The 19,464-nt window shown below is 35.5% G+C and overlaps 3 protein-coding genes across 5 annotated transcripts in view; all 3 read right to left on the bottom strand.

The window, feature by feature from the left end:
* LOC107851571 (short-chain dehydrogenase TIC 32, chloroplastic) overlaps nucleotides 1-4,052 on the bottom strand; it is an 8,103-nt gene extending 4,051 nt beyond the window's left edge. The window contains exons 1-3 of one of the 2 annotated variants that reach the window (XM_047403316.1): nucleotides 3,938-4,052; nucleotides 2,143-2,374; nucleotides 1,065-1,144 (exon numbers count right to left, since the gene is read on the bottom strand). In XM_047403316.1, the coding sequence (XP_047259272.1) occupies nucleotides 1,065-1,144; nucleotides 2,143-2,374; nucleotides 3,938-4,043 (418 nt within the window). In that variant the 5' untranslated portion in view covers nucleotides 4,044-4,052. The remainder of the gene's footprint in view (nucleotides 1-1,064; nucleotides 1,145-2,142; nucleotides 2,375-3,937) is intronic. The other variant, XM_047403317.1, reaches the window with a different exon arrangement.
* An 864-nt stretch (nucleotides 4,053-4,916) lies between these two features.
* On the bottom strand, nucleotides 4,917-9,371 carry LOC107851581 (probable aquaporin PIP-type pTOM75). Its single transcript, XM_047403313.1, has 4 exons — nucleotides 8,898-9,371; nucleotides 6,888-7,183; nucleotides 6,105-6,245; nucleotides 4,917-5,225 (listed from the first exon to the last, which is right to left on the bottom strand). The coding sequence occupies exons 1-4, from the start codon at nucleotides 9,226-9,228 to the stop codon at nucleotides 5,130-5,132; spliced, it is 864 nt and encodes a 287-aa protein (XP_047259269.1). The 5' UTR covers nucleotides 9,229-9,371; the 3' UTR covers nucleotides 4,917-5,129.
* A 3,475-nt stretch (nucleotides 9,372-12,846) lies between these two features.
* Nucleotides 12,847-19,452, bottom strand: LOC107851587 (rRNA-processing protein UTP23 homolog). 2 transcript variants are annotated; one of them, XR_007049763.1, is made up of 9 exons: nucleotides 19,326-19,371; nucleotides 17,554-17,744; nucleotides 17,336-17,416; nucleotides 17,093-17,213; nucleotides 16,241-16,531; nucleotides 15,246-15,314; nucleotides 14,681-14,819; nucleotides 13,405-13,469; nucleotides 12,847-13,285 (listed from the first exon to the last, which is right to left on the bottom strand). XR_007049763.1 is itself a non-coding variant. In XM_047403315.1 (8 exons), the coding sequence occupies exons 2-7, from the start codon at nucleotides 17,742-17,744 to the stop codon at nucleotides 14,727-14,729; spliced, it is 846 nt and encodes a 281-aa protein (XP_047259271.1). In that variant the 5' UTR covers nucleotides 19,326-19,452; the 3' UTR covers nucleotides 13,348-13,469; nucleotides 14,681-14,726. The 2 variants fall into 2 exon arrangements, 1 of the variants encoding a protein (XP_047259271.1); XM_047403315.1 differs by lacking the exon at nucleotides 12,847-13,285 and having other exon boundaries at nucleotides 13,348-13,469; nucleotides 19,326-19,452.
* Nucleotides 19,453-19,464: the final 12 nt, after the last annotated feature.

The raw sequence follows: 19,464 nt of genomic DNA, 5'->3' as shown, positions 1-19,464 counted from the left end.
ATCACACATTGAATAATATTAGCTTAATTGATCACACTTTTATTTACTTAATTATATATATTTTTTCAATAAATTATATATATATATATGCAATATGTCACTTCACATGTTTTCTGCTTCGAAGGAGACTTCATATCCGAAACACAGGAACGATGGACTAGAAAGTCATTCAAAACTTGATCGAAAAACGTCGCTAAAGAAGCCCCAAGAAGCATCAAACATTTCCGATGAGATCCATGGAGCAATTCTTAGATAGCAAGCACTAGCTCCCCGTCGGACTTTAGAAAAAGCAATCAAAGAGAAGATCGAAGAGAATGAAACGCACGTAGTGGTTATTATAGTGGTTCCTTTTTTTCCTAGAAAATAATGTCGGAAACAACCTACTACAAAACTACCGAGCAGGGGTAAAAATTACGATAAGTAGATACATAATTTTGAGTGTGATCAGACAACCAAAAGTCACAAAATGTTAGAGCGGCATACCATGAAAAAAAGCAAGAAAATAGGAACAAAGGAAATTTTACGAGAGCTTTTTCGTAGACGTTCGACTTGCATGTGTTAAAGCATATAGCTATCGTTCCTGCATAATGCGTGGGAATCTGCCGAACAATTCTGGCCAAATTCTGAAAAAAGCTAAAAAGCGGTTGTTTGATGAGCCTGCGTAGTATTTGATAGTTGGTCAGGTAACACCCTCCATCCTTTATAGGACAGTTATAAAGGGCTTATCAGAAAAGTAAGAAAGAAGGTATTCGAAAGGTCGATCATCATGTCATAGGTATTCTGGTGGTAAAACCGATGATTTTACCTGGTTCTATACCAAGTCATGAGCTATAGTAAAGTCGAGCCGCTGTCTATAAGCGAAAGAATGAAACTGAGCGTATATCGATATGTTACGTTCTTCACGTGAACATGGTTTTTTATCATGGACTAATTAATCACATGATTTTTATTTTTGTGAGACTCAAAGCTCGTCTCATCTAAAAGGTTAAATTATTAAAATAATTACAAATTTATTGAATTAATTATATTATCAACAAAAATATAATTGAATAAATTTGAGTTACCTAAATGATTAACCGCAAACTGCATTTCTATCTTGTCTTGAGAAAGTATGAATGGTGGAATCATAATTCCTGCATTGTTACTTACAAAAACCAAACAACAATTAAATAATATTTTATTAATTTTATTCAAATAATTTATTGATATTATTATCAATCTTATGGTAAATATTCTTGTTCACTTTCCAATAAATATTTAAAAATATTTTTTAGCAAGTTCATGAATTTATTATATTTAAAAATATTTCCAACACATTTTCCCAAATATGACTTTAGTCTAAGAAAAATGTTGAGATAAGTATTTAGTACCCCTTCGAACTATGATCAAAGTTGTTACGACACATCCTAACTTCACAGGAGTTCTATCGCCCCTCTGAACTCAATTTTACCATATTTTTGTCACCCTTTTGCGCTGGCGTGGCACCTTTATTACATAAAATGGGGCCCACATCAATGGTGTAAAGTCAGCTAAAAAGATTGACAAAAGGTGTCACATCAACTAAAAAGATTAAAAAAATTACACTAAAACTTAGCTCAGGAGTAATAGGATCCCGTTAAGTTACAGTGTGTCGTAGCAAATTTGGTCATAGTTCAGGGCCCCCGTGAAGTTGGAGTGAGTCGTAGCAAATTTGGTCATAGTTTAGGACCCTTGTGAAGTCGGACTGTGTCGTAGCAAATTTGATCATAGATCAGGACCCTCGTAAAGTTGGAATCGTGGTAAATTTGGTCATAGTTCAGGAGTATAAGATGCTTTACTCAAAAATATTTTTTAGAAAGTAAGTCATTTTCTGACAATTAAACACCAAAATCAAGCCGTGCGCGTTGAAGAACGAGCTGACGACTCATAGGAAGTGGCTTGATTAAGGAAATTTACCAGAGACATAGCAAAAACGAGTCTTCATAGGGGCAATATATTTTTCATTAAAAGGGAAAAAAACAACTTACTTTTTGAATTTTAGAAAGTATTGAATACTGAAATGAAATTTTACGAAAAATATTTTCCATCGTACCAAACAAACAAGAAAAAAGTATTTTTCTTCATAAAAAAAAAATAAAGCTTGTTAATATATAGTTTTCTTACATCAAAATATTCAAAGGATGACCAGCAGAATTATATTCTTTGGCAAATTTTCTTATGGATTCCATAGAACTAAGGTTTAATTCCATAAAATCAATTTTTGCATTTGGAATTGATTTAATTATGTTTTCTTTAATTTTTTTTCCATTTTCAATATTACGAATTGCCATAATTACATGCACGCCATGCAAGGCGAGGACACGTGTCGTCTCTATGCCAATGCCACTTGTTGCTCCTGAGAAAAATAAAAATAAAGACCCCCGGCTCAGGATAAAAAGACAGTAATCAAAGTCGTAATAAAATATGAAACAAATTGAAATAACAGAAATAAGACACCCATAAAGTAGTACTATACAAATCAAATCGAAAGCAAGCCTCACCCAAACCCTCCTAATTAGAAAGCCCTACACGACTACTAGCAAGGCTACACCAAAGCACTCTTATCTACTGACTACGACTCACCAACACGCACTAACCTTCTAACCTAATTCGCGTCTTCTAACCTATCAAATCGAAAACACACACCTTACCTAAATCCTCTCACTCATATCTACTGGCTGCGATCAGAGGCGAACCCAGAATTTGAAGTCTGTGGGTGCACCAATGTTGTCAAAGGCGCGCATAAGCCTCAAAGTAAGACTCAAAATGTGTTGAGCACTCGTCTCGCTTAATGTGCAGATTAGGTTCTAATTTCTAATTCATACTTTTCCTAGACGAAGGTTAAACAATTGATATTTCACTTTATAAAAAAAAAAAAAAAATTTGTTCATATATTTCTCCTTCGTACTTATATTATTAGTCTTGGACTAAACATATATTTATATTTTTTTCTCCTTTTATGCCTTTTTTTCGTTAAATCTCACACTTTATTTGTATTTTGTGATTAAACACAATAGACCTTAAAGCTTTTTTATGCTTATTGCTTTTGATAATATTGTGGTGCACCAATATTATCTTAAAACGTTAGAAAAACTTTGGGTGTCGATTAAGGGATATTATCATATTCAATTGGTCGTCAAAGACATGAACAATAATGCAAAAATAATTATATCGAACGAATATGAGTACTAAGATAATAACTTTACTTTCTTATAATATAAAGTTTACTTTTATAACCATCAATTGTTGTAGGTTAGTGTTGAAGGGGTGTTCACCATATGGATTGGTTGTGAGTTCGAATCCCCATTTCATCGATTTTTGTTACAACTTTGGTAATAAGCCTTTAAATATGAAGTTTACTTTTATCAATTTTTAGCAATAGGTCAATGGTGAAGGAGAGTTTACCTTAGGTACTGACCGCTGGTTTGAATTCCCATTTCATCAAGTTTTGTTAATAAGCCTTTAAATCTGAAGAACTAGAAATAAAAGAGAAAATGTTGTGCAGTTCCCGGGAATCAACCCTTGGTCACGTGGGTGGAAGTGCGGGCATCAACCAGCACAACAAGGTGCACTATCTGTCAACTATGGGTGCACTATAGTATATATTTCAATTTATCAAGGTATATACATATATATATACACACAATTTTTTTCGACGTTAGCAGGTGCACGTGCACCCCCACCGCTACACGTAGGTCTGCCTCTGGCTACGACTCACCCACACGCACTAACCCTCTAACCTAATTCCGTCCTCTAACCTATCAAATCGAAAACACACCTCACCCAAACCCTCCTAACTAGAAAGCCCTACGACTACTAGCAAGACTACACCAAAGTACTCATATCTCCTAGCTACGGCTCACCCATACGCACTAGTCCTCTAACCTAATTCGTGTCCATAGGGGGATGGGGGAATCACCTGTAACAATGGCAGTAAGGCCAGCTCCATCAATTCCTTGAGTAACTTCCTCAGCTGTTGAACAAGCTGAGAAACCAGATGCACCTTTTCTTCCAAATATCCACATATTTAATTTACTTTCTTTCCTCTATCAATTATATTCTTGGAGAATATAATTTCACTCATAAAAATTAATGACAAAATACTACAATTGCAGCTTATAATTCTTCAATATATATAGCATTAGACTATACACACCCTTCGTTTCAATTTATTTGTCATATTTTTTTTTTACGTCCGTTTAAAAAAGAAGTACTTCTTTCCTTTTTGACGATTTTAGTTTTAGTTTTTCAATAACTTTAGTTTAAGATTACAAAATTCTAAAACTAATTCGTATCAAGTCAAAAGTAGACCAACAAATTGAGGGGGTAAAAGTATATAGTATAATTAATTAATCTCTTTTTTAATGTTATTTCTTGTTTTTGAAAGGAGAAATCAAGGAAGTATGAAACAAAATCACAAGGAGAATGATGACAATGAAAATAGACAGACACAAATATCAAAGTTTAACAAAAAAATATATTTACTCCCTCCATTTTAATTTATTCGTCGTACTTTTTTTTTTTAGTCTGTTTCAAAAACATCTTCTTTGGATAGATACATTATTATAAGTTCATTTCTAGTTAAACATCTGTTTATCATCATTGGCGGAGCTAGCCGAAGGGGTTCGACATCTACTATATATACATAAAAAAATAATTTTAACCATATATAAATAGTATAATTTTCCGCCGAAAGGAGTTCGAATGAAACCCCTGACCTATAGGTGGCTCCGCCCCCGCTTATCTTGTACATGCATGTGTACGCGACGAACAATAATATTCAATACCAACAACGACGACAACATATCAGTGCAATTCCACGAGTGCGATCTAGAGAATTACGTGGTGTGTAGGTAGTTTTACCCTTTGTAAGATAGAGAGATTGTAATACAATTCAATAGAATAATATAAAAATATTTCATTGAGAAAAGCTTTTACATACAACTTAGTAATTTATTTCACATAATAGACATCTCAATAGAAAAGAAAATACACATTTAGACAAGTTGCTCGGATGGTAAGCACCCGTCACTTTCAACTCAGAGGTCGGTTTTGAGTTCGAGTCATCAAGAGAGCAAAACGACACGTAATTTGACATGTTGAAGAAACTTTTAAGCCTTGCTCTTGAATGGAATGGCTCTGATGATTATCTGGTGGTAAACTGCAGCAAGTGCAGCTCCAATGAATGGTCCAACCCAAAAGATCCACTGAAAATTTCAAAAAATAAACAAAAATTGTTAGTTATGAAATGTAAGAAATGGAAGTTTCCGCGGTTTTTGTTTCAGTGGTAAGAGCACAACGCGTGATGATGAGTGATCATGTGAATTGGGTGCATGTCACGAGTTTGAGCTAGGTGTTTCCTATCGATGTGTGTGTGATCATGTGAATTAGGCGCATGTCACGAGTTTGAGCTAGGTGTTTCCTATCGAAGAAGGATGGTTCATTGGTAAGAGCACAACAAGTGATGTGTGATCATGTGAATAGGGTGCATGTCACGAGTTTGAGCTAGGTGTTTCCTATCGATGTGTGCGTGATCATGTGAATTAGGCGCATGTCACGAGTTTGAGCTACCTTAGATGTAGAAAGGTTGTTTTGTATATAGACCCTTGACTCGAGGAAAAACAGTCCCAAAGTAGTCCAGAAAAAGAAGTTACGGAAAGACATTTGAACCGTGTTCAAGCTATTGGGCAAGGGGCTGTACTCTTTCTTCAGTGGTTTTAGTTCAGTGTTAAGAGCGCAACACGTGATGTGTGATAATGTGAATTAGGCGCATGTCATGAGTTCGAGCTAGGTGTTTTCTATCAAACAAGGATGGCTAAAATAGCTTATAGCACAAAAGGCATTTGAACCGCGCTAAACTAATGTTGCGTAAGGGGCCACGGAGCCATACTCTTCTCTTCAGTGGATACACTAGCTCTTCCAGCCTGGAGGAGGAGGTAAGATCTACGTACTCATTGATTTTATATTAGATGAGTGGTTGAACTATGATAGTTGAGGAGACATGTGTCTGGCGGGCGGACTCATTATCCACTGAGTTTCAAATCGTGCGCTAGTCATTGACATGAATGTAAGGTGAAGGGACTTACATGGTCATCCCAAGCTTGGTCTTGGTTGAAGATGATAGCAGCGCCAAGACTCCTCGCAGGGTTGATGCCAGTTCCAGTAATCGGGATGGTGGCCAAATGAACCAAGAACACCGCGAATCCAATTGGAAGTGGTGCCAAAATCTGTGTAACACAACACGAAAGTTAACAATGCAGTTCTTTTACTCTTCAAACGACAGCTATCACGCCTCAATCCGATGCAAGTTGGGGTTTTATGCATTCGTTATCAAAAAACAATAACTATTAGTTGAGTGATCGTTTGAGAATTCAGTGCGTGATTTCTCATCAATGTGCGATTTTTAATAACTAGACCATATTATCAATGCGCGATCTCCCATCATACAGCCAAAAGCACTTGCTGGCAAGCCACGATAGACATGCTAGTATGGACATGATTTCCTTTGGATGAGTTGGTGATCGGGCCAGTCTACGTGCACCTCAACTATTTCACTAGGTATTTGCTACCTCCCGCCTGAAAGGCGAGAGGCATCATTTGCTGACAAACTCCGATGGCACGTGCTAGTATGGCATCGTTTTTCTGAGACTCAGAGAGTTTGTTCACTCATTCTACTCAACCAAACTCCCCTCCTAGATTGCTCGGACTCTTCAAAATTGTCAACAGTTGAGAATCCGATCCTTCAAAGTAGTGCATTTATGAAGGATCCGACACATGTGCAGCAGCATTTTTGGAGAGTCCGAGCACATGATGATCCATAGTACTAAGAAACAAAAATAAAGTTGTCGGTAGGGAAAGAAAGCACTTACAGGAACGTGTGAATCTCTGGCATTCCTCTTGGCGTCAGTGGCGGAGAAAACAGTGTAAACAAGAACAAAGGTGCCAATAATCTCAGCACCAAGGCCATCACCTTTCGTGTAACCGGGGTTAACCACATTGGCACCACCGCCAAGTCTCTGATATGGACCCTGCATGAAACCTTTGACAACACCGGCACCACAGATGGCACCGAGACACTGCATCACCATGTAGAACACTGCTCTAGTTAACGAAAGTTTCCTTGCTAAGAACAGACCAAATGTCACCGCCGGATTAATGTGCCCTCCTGTTTCAGTACAAAAACACAGAGTCAATGCTTGCACCGGAGAGGGTAGAGTGTACGCAGTTCGTACCACTATCTCATAGGTGAAGTAAAGAGGTTGTTTCCAATAGACAATACAACAACATAGCGAGTGTATTATCACAAAGTGGAATCTAGGGAGAGTAGAGTGTACGCAGGTCGTACTACTATCTCATAGGTGAAGTAGAGAGATTGTCTCCGATAGACAATTCTACAACTATTAGTACAACAACAGCGTGCCGCGTGTATTCTCACAAAGTGGAATCTAGGGAAAGTAGAGTATACGCTATACGTAGTCCGTAACACTATCTCAGAGGTGAAGTAGCTTAGTAGAGAGGTTGTTTCCGATAGACAATACTACAACTACTAGTACAACAATATGCCGCGTGTATTCTCACAAAGTGGAATCTAGGGAGGGTAGAGTATATGCTATACGCAGTCCGTACCACTATCTCAGAGGTGAAGTAGAGAGGTTATTTCCGATAGACAATACACTACAACTACTAGTACAACAACAACATACCCGGTGTATTCTCACAAAGTGGAAACTTGGGAGGTTAGAGTATACGCAATCCGTACCACTATCTCAAAGGTGAAGTAGAGAGGTTGTTTCCAATAGATAATACTACAACGACTACTAGTACAACAACAATATACTGAGTGTATTCTCACAAAGTGGAATCTAGGAAGGGTAGAGTATACACTATACGCAGTCTGTACCACTATCTCAGAGGTGAAGTAAAGAGGTTGTTGCCGATAGAAAATAAGACAACAACATACCGAGTGTATTCTCACAAAGTGAAATAAAAGGATGGTAGAGCATACGCAGTCCGTACCACTATCTCAGAGGTGAAGTAAAGAGGTTGTTTCCGATAGACAATAATACAACTACTAGTATGAACGAATAAACAAAAAGAATTCAAATTTTTGGAGATCAAGAAACCACAATCAGTAACAAAAACAGCAGATAGTAACAACAGTAACTGCAACAAAATAACATGATAGTTGAAGTACAAGCAACAAAAATAATAACATAAATCAAAGGACAACAAACTACCAAAGCAATACTACAACTATTATTACAACAACAACATATATACCGAGTGTATTCTCACAAAGTGGAATCTAGGGAAGGTAGAGTATACGCAGACCGTAACACTATCTCAGAGGTGAAATAGAGAGGTTGTTTCCAATAGACAATACTACAACTACTAGTACAACAACAACATATACACCAAGTGTATTATCACAAAGTGGAATCTCGGGAGGGTAGAGCATACGCAGTCCATACCACTATCTTAGAGGCAACGTAGAGAGGTTGTTTCCGATAGACAATACAGTACAACTACTAGTACAACACAACATACCCGATGTATTCTCACAAAGTGGAATCTAGGGAGGGTAGAGTATATGCTATACGCAGTCCGTACCACTATCTCTGAGGTGAAGTAGAGAGGTTGTTTCTGAGAGACCCTCGGCTAAAAAAAACAGTCCAAACCAGTCCCAAAAAGAGAAGTAACGAAAGTACAAGAAACCACAAACAGTAACAAAAACAGCAGATAGTAACAGTAACTACAACAAAATAACATGATAGTCGACGTACAAGCAACAACAAATGATAACATAAATCGAAGGACAAGAAACTACACGAGCAATACTACAACTAGCAGTATGGAAGATCAACAAACTATTAACTGACCTGAGATACCAGCAGTGCAGTAAACAAGTGCAAAGATCATACCACCAAAAGCCCAAGCAACACCTTGAATCCCAACAGAAGAACACAAACTATCAGACCTTTTAAGTCCCATAACAGTCAAGATAGTAATATACAAAAACAAGAAAGTTGCCATGAATTCAGCAATCCCAGCTCTATAAAAACTCCATGATGACAATTCACCAGGCTCAAATAAAGGTGCTGCTGGTGGTTCATTATAATCTTTATCTGTTTGTGCTGATGTTCCTATTGGTTGTGTTTCTCTATACTTGTTGGCTCCTAACTTAACATCTTCTTCCTTGTTTTCTGCCATTTCTCACTAAGTTTTTTAAGGATGTTTTAGTCTTAGAAAAGAAGTTTGGTAATGAGAGAAGATAAGGGGTTGTGTTCCTTATATAGTATGGAGAAGTCATTATTTTCTTCATTCAAAAAGCAAAAAAAGATAAACAACATTAAGGGCAGAGAATGTGATAAATTATTGAGTCTAGTATTAAACTTTTGATATTATAATCATAATCTAATATATGTGGACATGGGAGCGTTCAAGTAACTGATAAAGTCGATATCATGTTACCATGAGTCTAGTATTGAACTTTTGATATTATAATCATAATCTAATATATGTTGACATGAGGGCTTGGAGTAACTGGTAAAGTCGGTGTCATGTGAGCATGAGATCACGGGTTTCAAATATATAAATATATACATTTATATACTATTCAAATTTCATATTAAAAATATTGAATTCCGTTGAACCAATAGTATGTTCTCCATTCACCACATTCATTACCTTTGGTAAAAAAAAAAATGAAAAAGTTTAAAGTAGATCAGAAATACTTAATTTTTTATGTGATTTTAACCTTTTTTTGAAAACAAAATATAGCAAATGTAAAATGTTAAGAAATGACATAAAAATGTGACTATATTTTATTGATTGTGTATCAATTATTTAGTTATTGATAATATTGAGTTGGCAAATTCTTTTATGGTTTTATTTCTTATTCTTCTAATATATTATATCACATTATTTATTTATTTATTAAACATATGTTTATGCATTTGATTATCTGCTCTGGACCAAATTATTCACCTAATCTTCAAAATAATAATTCTGAGAATGTGGTCAGCTAAGCAAATAATATTTATAATTAAATTTCCATAAGATAATGATTAGATAATCTTTTTTATTTTTATATTCTCAAAAAATAGTCACTTTGAAATTATGAAAAATCGAGGTACGTGAAAGTTGGCCTGATCATCATGACTATTTAAAAAAAAAAATACTATGGGAAGCAGTGACGGAGCTATCTTTGCTCCAGGGGTTCATCCGAGCCCCCAATGACGGAAAATTATACTGTTTTTATACTATTTTTACATGGTTAAAAATATTTTTTATGCATATATTAGATATTGAACCCCTTTCGACTAGTTCGTATATTTACCCCTCAATGAAAATCCTGGCTCCGCCACTGATGGGAAGTTGAAAAAGAGCTATCATGGCAATATTAAGTCATATTCTAATTCTTGTTTTTCATTCAGTGTGTAATATTTGTATTAGCGTTCGACTAAATCTTAAATCATACTTCTTTCACTATTCGTAAAAAAAATAAAAATTTATAAAACAAAAATAAAAATAAAAAAATGAAATAAGTGATTTTATTTTTATTTTTATTTTTTGAGAATGCAATGATAACACGATATGAAACTTTAGTTGATTTTATAATTAATCTTAGCTAAGCAACCTAATTATTAAAGCTCTAATGTCAAACCTTAATACCTAATATTTAAAAAAAAAAAAAAAAAAAAAAAAGTGGGAAAATCATAGCCACAACTATTTAAAGAAATGATTTATGAAGTTAATGGAGTAGCTGAAAAAAAAAATCATTTTTTTGTTTTGACTTTATGGTGAAAGTTATTTTTGTTTATTTTTATTTGGTATTCGATATTCGTTTTGGGTTCGATCATTTAGCTATTTACTTGGGTTCGATCAGTTTGGATTTATGTCTGATAGTCTCACTTTAAGGGTGAAGTGTCGACTTTATTTTCAGAGCTCAAACTCGAAACGTTTGAATGAGGATGGTTGAGGCGACTCATATGTCATGTTTGCATAGATGAGTTAATATATTAGTAATCTATCTTAACGTAAGCATTAATGACTGTTTTTACGGCTCAGACTTGAGTAGGAATGTAAGGATTAGTGATTGATTTTACGGCTCGGACTCGTAGGATTGTAAGCATTAGTGATTATTATTACGGTTCAAACTCATGCAGGAATGTAAGTATCAGTGACTGTTTCTACAGCTCGGACTCGTTTAGGAATGAAGGCATTAGAGACTATTTTTACAGCTCGAACTCGTAAGAATGTACGAATTAGTGATGATTTTTACGGTTCAAACTCATGCAGGAATGTAAGTATTAGTGAATGCTTTTACGGCTCAAACTCGTTTCGAAATGAAGGCATTAGCGACTATTTTTACGGCTCGAACTCGTACAAATGTAAGCATTAGTGATTGTTATTACGGTTCAAACTCATGCAGGAATGTAAATATTAGTGACTGCTTTTACGACTCAAACTCGTATCAGAATGAAGGCATTAGCGACTATTTTTACTGCTCGGACTCGTAGAAATGTAAGCATTAGTGATTGTTATTATGGTTCAAACTCATGCAGGAATGTAAGTATTGGTGACTGTTTTTACAGCTCGAACTCGTCCAGGAATGAAGGCATTAGAGACTATTTTTACAGCTCAAACTCGTAGGAATGTAAGCATTAGTGAATTTTTTACAGTTCAAACTCCTGCGGGAATGTAAGTATTAGTGACTGCTTTTGCAGCTCGGACTCGTTTAGGAATGACAGCATTAGAGACTATTTTTACAGCTCGGACTCATAGGAATGTAAGCATTAGTGATTGTTTTTACGGTTCAAACTCATGCAAGAATGTAATTATTAGCGACTGTTTTTACGACTCAAACTCGTTTCAGAATGAAGGCATTAGCGACTACTTTTACGGTTCAGACTCGTAGGAATGCAAGCATTAGTGATTGTTATTACGGTTCAAACTCACGCAGGAATGTAAGCATTAGTAACTGCTTTTACGGCTCAAACTCGTTTAGAAATAAAGGCATTACAAATTATTTTTACAGCTTGAACTCGTGACCGATAGGATTAAAATAAGCCATCCAAAACCTTATCAAGATCATTAATATATTATCAACTATTGTCACCAAAAAAAAAAAAAAAAAACTAGTAAATTAATTAACATAACCGCCCTAATCAAACCGACCAATCAATTATGTTCAATATAATTTTATAAGATGTAATTGATTAAAAAACACTTTATTGGATAATATTATTATTTACTGGCCAACTCTTAATGGTTTCTTAATGATGAATATTAATAATGATGAATATATTAAGTTCACGTCTTAATCATTACTATTTTATAGAAAAACATTTGTGACCACAATTTCGCTACTAAAGCAATAAAAAAATAAATTAATTCCAATAATTTTTGCTTTCATCATAATGATTATTTTAAGGACAAAAAATATAAGCATATACACCTTTAACTTATCATATTTACAAAAATCTCCACCCTTATAAATAATTACAAAAATCTCAACTAATTATGTATCTTCGATGGATGTATCAGGAGCTAATTATGTGTCTCGACAAACCCAAGGTAAAAACAAATATATCAAAAGCTAATTATGTATCTTTATGAAAGAAAAAATATATCTTAATTGAATTTATTATATACCTCGACTGATCTAAAATCGTAAAAAATATATCGAGAGTTAATTATGAATCTTCGATGGATGTATCGAGAGCTAATTATGTATCGTGACAGAGCCAAACTTGGGATTTCTGTAATTAAACCCCAAACTGTCGAAATTTAGGTCGTTTTTACTTGTCTTATTTCATGTACGCATTTTGAAGGTTGGGGTATCGCGATGCACTAAAGTTCCTACTATGCACAAGATTCAAAAAAAGATCAAACCAAATGGGGCGCTTCTACGCAGTCTTACCTTGTATTTCTATCAAAAGTTGTTTCCGCGACTCAAAACCTGTAACCTCCTAGTCACGTGACGGCGACTTTATCAATGGCCTCTAAGATTTGAAGATAGATTAGTGTTTAATTTCCAAATGTAATGAACTGACATTAACACAATTTCATTATAGAAGTATACTAGGTCCGACCCGACCCATCCTCGAATCCTGTGCAGGAAGGGGAGCCTTGAAATAACTAGTAAAGTTGATGCCATGTGACAAGGAGGTCACGGGTTCAAGTCTTGAAAACAACCGCTGACAGAAATGCAAGGTAAGGCTGCGTACAAATACACCCTCGTGGTGGGACCCTTTCCTGGACCCTGCGCATAGCACGAGCTTTAGTGCACCGGTTTGCCCTTCACTAGGTAAATACCAATGCAAATTCCAACTAAATATATCATATTTCAACAGTGTTAATGTGTAAGGGCAAAATTCATACAAATCCATTCTCAAAATTGATTACATTAGCAATAGATCCTTGGTGTTCTCCTCTCAAAATTCCTCCTGCAAAAGTGACACAATTCTTAGAGATTCCATATGATCTAAAATCGACAAACAGCAACAACGATAACATATCCAATGTAATCCCGCAAGCGGGGTCTAAAATCAATCAAGCATATAATCGATGCACGTTTTAGCAGAGAGGTAGAGGTTGTGGCAGAGTGGTTAATGAAGTAGGATGAGAAGCACGAGATTTCGGGTTCAAATTTCAGTGGATGGCAACAACATTAACACCAGGCTATATTCTTGTCATCCGCCTAAGCTTTGGTCGACGGAGTAGTCTGGTACGTGTTGGTGGGCACAAACTCGTAAATATCATATGTAGACCAACACAAGGCTATATCTCGTCATCTGCCTAAGCTTTGGTCGACGGAGTAGTCTGGTACAAGTGTTGGTGGGCACAAACTCGTAAATATCATACGTAGACCAACACAAGAAATGGAGGATAGTAACAACATTGACACCAGGCTACATCCTCTCATCTGACTAAGCTTTGGTTGACGGGGTAGTCTGGTACATGTATTGGTGGGCACAAACTCGTAAATATCATACATAGACCAACACAAGAAATGGAGGATGGCAACAATATTAACACCAGGCTATATCCTCTCATCTGACTAAGCTTTGGTCGACGGATTAGTCTGGTACATGCATTGCTGAGCACAAACTAGTAAATATCATATGCAAACCAACACAAGAAATGGAGGATGGCAACAACATTAACACCAGGCTATATCCTCTCATCTGCCTGAGCTTTGATCGACGAAGTAGTCTGGTACATGTGTTGGCGAGCACAAACTCGTAAATATCATACATAGACCAACACAAGAAATGGATTAGTTGAGGAAGCAACGCTCAAAGAAAGAAAGGAACTCGGTCCATTCAAAATCAACCATAGTTAATTTTTGGAAGTTCTAAGAGAAATAGCAGTAGATAAAACAAACACAAGGTGATTTTATCCCATCTGCCTAAGCTTTGATGGACAGAGTTGCCCGATAAATTTACTAGCGTACACCTACAGAATTAATTGTTTTAGTTGAGGACGCAACACCGCCAATAAAGAAAGAAACTCTTGATGTATTTAAAATCAACCATAGTCAATTCTCGGAAGTTCTAAAGCTTGTAACATTCAGTTAAATGGCACTCCAAATAAAATGATCTCATTATGATGCAGCATCAGCATTTCAGTCCTAACTTTATAGATTATCACTTACCTGATATTACAAAACCAGTCGGGCGAAGATTTCTTAGTGGATGCCTTCAACACTTAACATTTCCTTCTACAACAGTTTTGTTGCGCGACCTCTTCCTTTTCTTCCTGCTTCTCACAGTTCCCTCGACATTCTTACTTTCCTGCACTTGAATTTCCACAATTACCAAGAGGGGAAAAAGGTGGACAGGGGGAGGAGGGGAGGTTATAAGATTCTAGTTTATTACACTAATTCAGATAATTCAGTGGCTTAATAACCAAAGGGGAGTAATCGATAGAGCAATTCTCATTTGTGATACAACTAATGTCACAAAGCAATGTACATTTTTCCCTGATACTTAGAGGAAGAACGGAAGATCATATATATTTTCACTAACGATAAGGAACTAATAAACAATCAATCAGAACTATTGACAAATTTTATGAGGTGTGCACATAGACATTTTCTTCTCTTTAACAAATGGGTGGTCAGACAAGCAGAAAAGAATGAATACCCTGGTCGTCGGGATCGTTTGGTTGGGATATGTTAACCCAGCTTCGTTTCAGTAACTTTAGAAACTGAATCTCACCTTTCCCAAGGAAGAAACATTTGTATCTGAAGATTTCTTTTTCTTCTTGACTGAGAGTGGATTTGGACCCTGTATAAATCAGAGTCATTCAGGGACACATTTAGCTCAACATGATTTACACAAATAACGTCCTTGAAAAACATCTTGTGTAACTAAATATGGTCGACTTAGTCAACTTAACAGAATAACAAGGCGAAAAATTCATGTACAACATAATTCATGCATCCTCAACGTACAACATAATTCATGCATCCTCATCAGTCAATATCTTTTCCCACTCAAAGTTAAGAGAGGACTATACGCACAGCAATAGTTAAATGCAGAAGGATACTTTTTATAACCTATATAATATCACACTTTCAAGAAAAAACATGATCTTTATATCAATTATCTGTCTAGCCATCTCGAATAAAGGAAAAAAAAAAAAGACTTGGTTCAGATTTAAGGGTCATAATTTTCAAATGAGTTCAAATAAATAGGTACTTATAGTTTGAAGGAAAACATTCTTTATAAACCAAGCATCATTCAAACAAAAGGCGCAGCCTCTTTTTGAGTAAACATTGTATCTCAACAATCATTCATGAAACAACACCCAGAGCTCCAGAAAACTTCTTCATTATAAGTGAGAGGTTCCGACAAAATTCTGGTGACTTCTATCTATTAAAGATGCTATTGTTTCTCAAAAGCTAATGTTAGAAAACCAGCAAAAGCTGCATTTCCAAATCAACCAAATTTAGAGGAATTGGCAATGATGAGTTTGTACCCTATGTCTTCCACATATACCAGCACTATCTAAGCGTATTCTGATTTATTAAAATGTTTGTTTACCAATCGAAAGATGAACTTTCAACTAAGGCATCAAACATTAAAGTATCGTGTTTCACATGAAAGTGGAGAATTTGGTCCCAAATAACAATATCCAATTGAACGAGTGAAACAGTAAGTTAAATTTTAAGCTGTGCAAAGGAAAATGAGACATTATTATGAACCCATACCTTAGCTTTCTTTCTCTTGAAGCGAACTTTATCCTTGACATCACTTCCGTTCCTCTTGATAGTCTGAACCTGTGAAAAATCATCCACCTCTTCCTCTGGTGCATCAGAAGAATCCCCTTCTTGGTCATCAGACAATCTCCTTTTTTTCCTATGACTAAGCATATTGTACTCCAAGTCAGTCATATGAAGACGTTCTTCTTCAGCAGATTTGGCAAACTGACGCTGAAATGGCGATGGTTGTTCGAGAAATAAGGCATTCCTTAGAGCATAAATTAGAGGCACACCAGGTATCTATGTCGGTTCAGGAAAAGGAGAAACAAAGGTCAGAAAAAAGAGAAAAGCCAGTTGGCATGTGCATAATAAAATGTTCTCCTAAATGTTGGAGCTCTCTTTCCCTTAAGGTTACAGAGACAAAATAGATTTTGATCACTCTCTCACAAGTACATAACATACCATTCAAATTGCCAAAAAAGAATTGGAATTGTTCATCTTACTCGCCGGTCCTAAGGGGATTGAAGTATTTTACTGTTCTATCATGTTATACCACATGCTAGTAGAGACAAGACCGACCGGTAGACCATGATATAGTTCTGTAGATGCACAAGTTTCTCTTGTTTTTAACACTTACCACTTAGATAGTTAAATATGTTTTGAACTGCTGGAAAAAATAAGAGAGTACAAATTTAGCAGATCTCAACTGGATTAGACAAGTGTGCGGTAGCTGCAGAAGATTTTTCTGACAAGACATCCTAGAATCTCATGAGAATTTTCCACTTCACATTTTATACTAAGTGATAGGTCTCATATAACAATATAGGACATTGTTAATAGAGGAAATATGAGTTCAAATACCTTTTGAAGATTTCTCCGCAAGTCAGCATCTTGAGTAGCAACAAAAAAGTGTTCAGAATTGTTCTCCCCAATAACTTCAGTTATGCAATCTACAGCACTTTTACGATTCTCATGATCACATCTGCAATACAGTAAGATGATTCATATTACATGGGATAACTCAAAATAATGTCATGAGAACTGAAGCAACAAACGCCCTGCTTTTAAGAGGAGCAAGCAAGAAGAAGAGGAGAAACAACTAACCGTGCAGTAAAAAGGATATTAGCTGCATTCAGTGATTCCCGATAGGAAGCACCAAGGCTCTTCAATTCTGCAAGAACACATCTGCAAGCAAAGAAGATAGTTCGTGACCAAACAATTGAAAAAGCATATGGTTAGCTTGTCCTCCAAATTAATGCAAACAAAGTTGAGTCATGTAAAGACCAAAGCAGAAAAGTGCAAACGGAGCTGTTAATATAAACCTGGTCGTAAAAAGTTTAACTGTGGCGCCTAGAATATTTGCCAACGCAGTATCAGCAGGTGTTATGCGATTAACAATAAGATGATGCACAAATGTTCCATCACAAAGGATTTTAAATGGATCTCTAAACCCGAAACAAGCTGTGTAAAACCTCACAGCCCTCCTATGCCGCTTCTGCTTTTTCACTCTCATCTGTCAGCAGGCAAAAAAAAAGAGAGAGAGAAAAGAAGGTTAAACTTACAGAACACGGATGAAGCTAAGTGTAAATTTTACTCATAGAAATTTAAGAAAATTATGCATAAACAAAGGGAATCTGTTTGATATATGCTGCAACAAACAACATAAAATGCATCATAAATTGTGACAACATACAGTGGCAACTTATAAGACACTAATAAAAGAATTATCAACTGGGAAAAACAACTACACTCCTAGTCTCCGAGTAATAAAATAAAGAATAACTCTAATCTTTTACTGCATCAGAAAGGGAAACAAGAAGTAGAATAAACAGATACGGAAGGGAAGGACCACAGTGTTCATGGACACACAGATATACCTTAATCTCAAGGCTCAAACTTCAAACTCATTACTTGCAAATATATATATCGAGAAGTCATAGATTCATCAAAGTCATTAATATTAAAGTTCACAAAGATAATCAGAGCACCAAAGCGAAAACTTTTCGAGCCATAAACGCAACCTAAAGTACAGAATTCTCCATTAATATTTCAGAGTTGAAATGCACCTTGAGCAACTTCTTTTAAACTGTGATAGAAGCACCAAAAGCAAAAACCTTTGATGCCTTATATCCTGTTTGGCCAAGCTTCCAGGAATCCAAAACTGTTGTTTTTTATGCTTATTTTAAAAAAAAAAAAAAAATGAGGTGTTTGGCCAAGCTTTTGGGAGAAAAGCTTCTAAAAAAATAGTTTTTTCTCCGAAAAGTACTTTTCAGGAAAGTGTTCTTTAGAAAAATATACTTAAAAAAACACTTTTTAAAGCTTAGTCAACCACAAATTGCTCCTCAAAAGTTCTTTTAAAGAAAATAAGTGCTTCTAAGCATTCGCAAAAGCTACAATAAAGTAGTTTTCCCTCAAAAAGTACTTTTTCGAAAAACGTTTTCGAGAAACATAAACTTCAAAAAGCTTGGCCATGAGAATTTTTTACCTTTTTCCGGAAAATTATTTCACGTTAGTAAAAATTGCAGCATTTGGCCATAAAACTTCCAAATACAATTCCTTTTTTTCACTTTCCGGGGGGGGTCTATCGAAAACAGTCTCTCTATCTCACCTCTAAGGTAGTGGTATCGACCGCGTACACTTATCCTCCCAGACCCCACTTTGTGGGAATATACTAGGTATGTTATTGTTATTGTTGTCACTTTTTTCACTTTTACTTCTCGCATAAAAAGTCAAAAACAACTCCGATTTATATTCATAGCCAAACACAACTCCAAACTCCAACTCCAACTCAACAAAAAAATAAAATGGTTTTCATAACCAAACACCTACTTAAATTTATTGATCAAACACAAAACTTTTTATGCAAAAGAAAAAAAAAATATTGAAATAGGTTAATTTCAAAATACAAGATGCTATGAATATAACAGAGTTGCAATGCAATTTGAGCAAGTAAAAAAATTAGTTTTTCACTCAAAAAAATTTAATATTTTTTTCGAAAAAATAAATTAAAACTTAAATTAAACGAACAATACAATATTTCATGGCATTGACAAAAAAAATATGAAGCAAAAAAGAGGAACGATTGAAGTTTTACCTGCTAAAGAAGAAGGCGACGATTTTGGAAAAATAGGAAAACCTAGAATTTGTTGATTGGGGCTTTTTGCTTGTAATGTAATCTAACGGGTCATGGGCTATTTTGGGCTTAATGGGCCTAACTATATATATATATATAT

Source organism: Capsicum annuum, unplaced genomic scaffold (assembly GCF_002878395.1).
Source record: "Capsicum annuum cultivar UCD-10X-F1 unplaced genomic scaffold, UCD10Xv1.1 ctg3868, whole genome shotgun sequence".
NCBI classification, from domain to species: domain Eukaryota; kingdom Viridiplantae; phylum Streptophyta; class Magnoliopsida; order Solanales; family Solanaceae; genus Capsicum; species Capsicum annuum.
This window is presented reverse-complemented; position numbering and strand designations above follow the sequence as displayed.

Coding starts and splice junctions, on each gene's coding strand:
- LOC107851581 (XM_047403313.1), bottom strand. CDS start 9,228: ATGGCAGAAAACAAGGAAGAAGATGTTAAGTTAGGAGCCAACAAGTAT. Junction 6,246..6,887: donor CCAGAGATTCACACGTTCCT/GTAAGTGCTTTC, acceptor TGTGTTACACAG/ATTTTGGCACCACTTCCAAT. Junction 5,226..6,104: donor ACCAAGCTTGGGATGACCAT/GTAAGTCCCTTC, acceptor TGAAATTTTCAG/TGGATCTTTTGGGTTGGACC.
- LOC107851587 (XM_047403315.1), bottom strand. CDS start 17,744: ATGAGAGTGAAAAAGCAGAAGCGGCATAGGAGGGCTGTGAGGTTTTAC. Junction 17,214..17,335: donor AATATCCTTTTTACTGCACG/GTTAGTTGTTTC, acceptor ACTGTATTGCAG/ATGTGATCATGAGAATCGTA. Junction 15,315..16,240: donor TCAAGAGAAAGAAAGCTAAG/GTATGGGTTCAT, acceptor TGATTTATACAG/GGTCCAAATCCACTCTCAGT.